Source organism: Coffea eugenioides, chromosome 2 (assembly GCF_003713205.1).
Source record: "Coffea eugenioides isolate CCC68of chromosome 2, Ceug_1.0, whole genome shotgun sequence".
Taxonomy (NCBI): Eukaryota; Viridiplantae; Streptophyta; class Magnoliopsida; order Gentianales; family Rubiaceae; genus Coffea; species Coffea eugenioides.
In genome coordinates this window covers 45,891,642-45,893,629 of record NC_040036.1, presented here as the reverse complement: position 1 = coordinate 45,893,629, position 1,988 = coordinate 45,891,642, and the positions used below count along the sequence as shown (strand labels likewise).

The 1,988-nt window shown below is 37.6% G+C and overlaps 1 protein-coding gene across 1 annotated transcript; it reads left to right on the top strand.

Moving 5' to 3' along the window:
• The first annotated feature begins 237 nt into the window (after positions 1 to 237).
• LOC113759814 lies at positions 238 to 1,121 on the top strand. The gene is made up of 2 exons (XM_027302390.1): positions 238 to 389; positions 449 to 1,121. Exons 1-2 carry the CDS (start codon positions 238 to 240, stop codon positions 1,119 to 1,121), a joined length of 825 nt encoding a protein of 274 aa, XP_027158191.1.
• The last annotated feature ends 867 nt before the right edge of the window (positions 1,122 to 1,988 follow it).

The following is a 1,988-nucleotide window of genomic DNA, read 5'->3' as shown; positions in this document are numbered from 1 at the left end:
ACAACAATTTCAATAGGAGACAAGAAGGAGCATTCAAAACTTGGAGAATCAAATGAGTCAATTGGCGTCTGCAGTGAGTCGATTAGAGTTGCAAGTTTGGGGAAATTGCCTTCGCAGACCATTGTCAATCCCAAGCAAAATGTGAGTGCAGTTACTTTGAGAAGTGGCAAAGAATTGCAAGAATATCAAAAAGGAGTATCTAAGCATGATCTTGAATAGCAAGTTGAGGAAGAAACAATGAAATCTCCAACTCAATCCCTTCCAAGGAAAGAACCCAGAGATGAACCCCCAGTAGTGGTGACACCTCCTCCTCCATTTTTCGGTCGATATGCAAAACCAGGAAAGAGGAGCAAGAGCAAGAAGTTTTTCACTTTTTTTGCAAAGTTGAGGTAAATATTCCCCTTCTTGATGCCATTAAGCAAATTCCTCAATATGCAAAATTTCTTAGAGAATTGTGCACCACTAAGAAAAAGTTAAAGGGCTTTGAAAAGATTTATATGGGAGAAAATGTTTCAGCAGTCCTACAACAGAAATTGCCTCCTAAATATAAGGATCCAGGTATGTTTATTGTTCCTTGCAAAATAGGAAAGGTTAAGGTCGAAAAAGCATTGATAGATTTAGGAGCTGCAATAAATATCATGCCTCGTTCCATTTATAATTCTGTGAATCTTGGACCCTTAAAAGAAACTAGTGTCATTATGCAACTTGCTGATAGGTCTAATGCATATCTTGATGGGGTGTTAGAGGATATTCTAGTTCAAATTGATAAATTGGTTTTTCCTGCAGATTTCTATGTGTTGGATATGGATGATGATTTTTCTGTTTCACCCCCAATTTTGTTAGGTAGGCCATTTTTAATGACATCTAAAACAAAAATTGATGTTTATTCAAGAACCTTGACAATGGAATTTGATGGCGAAATAATAAAATTCAATATTTGTGATGCCATGAAATGTCATAGTGAGGCACACTTTATTTTTGTTATAGATGTAATTGACCATTTCATGCAGCAAAAGTTTGAATTAAATGGTAGAGATGCATTGAAGATCGCACTCAATCACAGTTTGAATTTGCAAGAAATGTCAACAGTTGCAAAGAAGTTTGAGTTACACCCTGATTGAGCATATGGTATTGTCTAGCCAAAAACGTTAAAAAAAGGCGCTACTTGGGAGGCAACCCAAGAGTTTTAATTTTTAGTCATTTTGTGTTTTTATTTCATATTTTTGTGTTAAAAATAAGTTTATTTTGTTTCCTAGTGACAGAAAATTTTTATTGTAGGTCCCGAGTGTGTTTTGTGAAGTTTTTATCTGGACTAGAGGCAAATTGTGATGACCCCACCGCTCCCTAGGGCGTACCCCAAGGTTTAACGGACCGCCTGCCCAACTCTCGTCAGGACTCGCCCACTTAACTCAGTCAAAATAAGTTATAACCTCAAGAGTAAATGAAACAACAGTTCCCAAGCTTGGAACGTACATTTACATTTATTTCTATCCCAAACATTCATACAATCCCAAATGTGACAAAAGATTTGAGTTCCAAATACATTCAACATTCGAGCACTAGCGCGAGTACAATCGCCAAAAATTCAAAAACTAGACAAAGCTAGCCTGTACCAACCTCACGCCCTCGTTCGTACCCCCTGTAAGGAAAACAAAGCTAATAGAGTGAGTTAAAATTCAGTGAGGTTTCAAAACATCATGCAGACCCAAATAGCAAGTTGACCATTATGTAAAAGTGTAAATATCAAAGTAGCGAGTATAAAAAGTCAAGAAAATGAGCAACAACCCTTCGTATAGCCAATCACTAAATATTCAATAGTTCAAGTAAAAGGATACAGTCACTTTTGCAAACCAGCTCCGCCATAGCTTGATCGGGTAGTAGTTGACACTCCGTCAACTTTCAAGTAAAGTAACCAGTCCAGTAGTGTCTCACTTAACTCCAATCTCCGTCCATCATTCAAACCCCCTACCGGGCCCGAACTCCAAGAT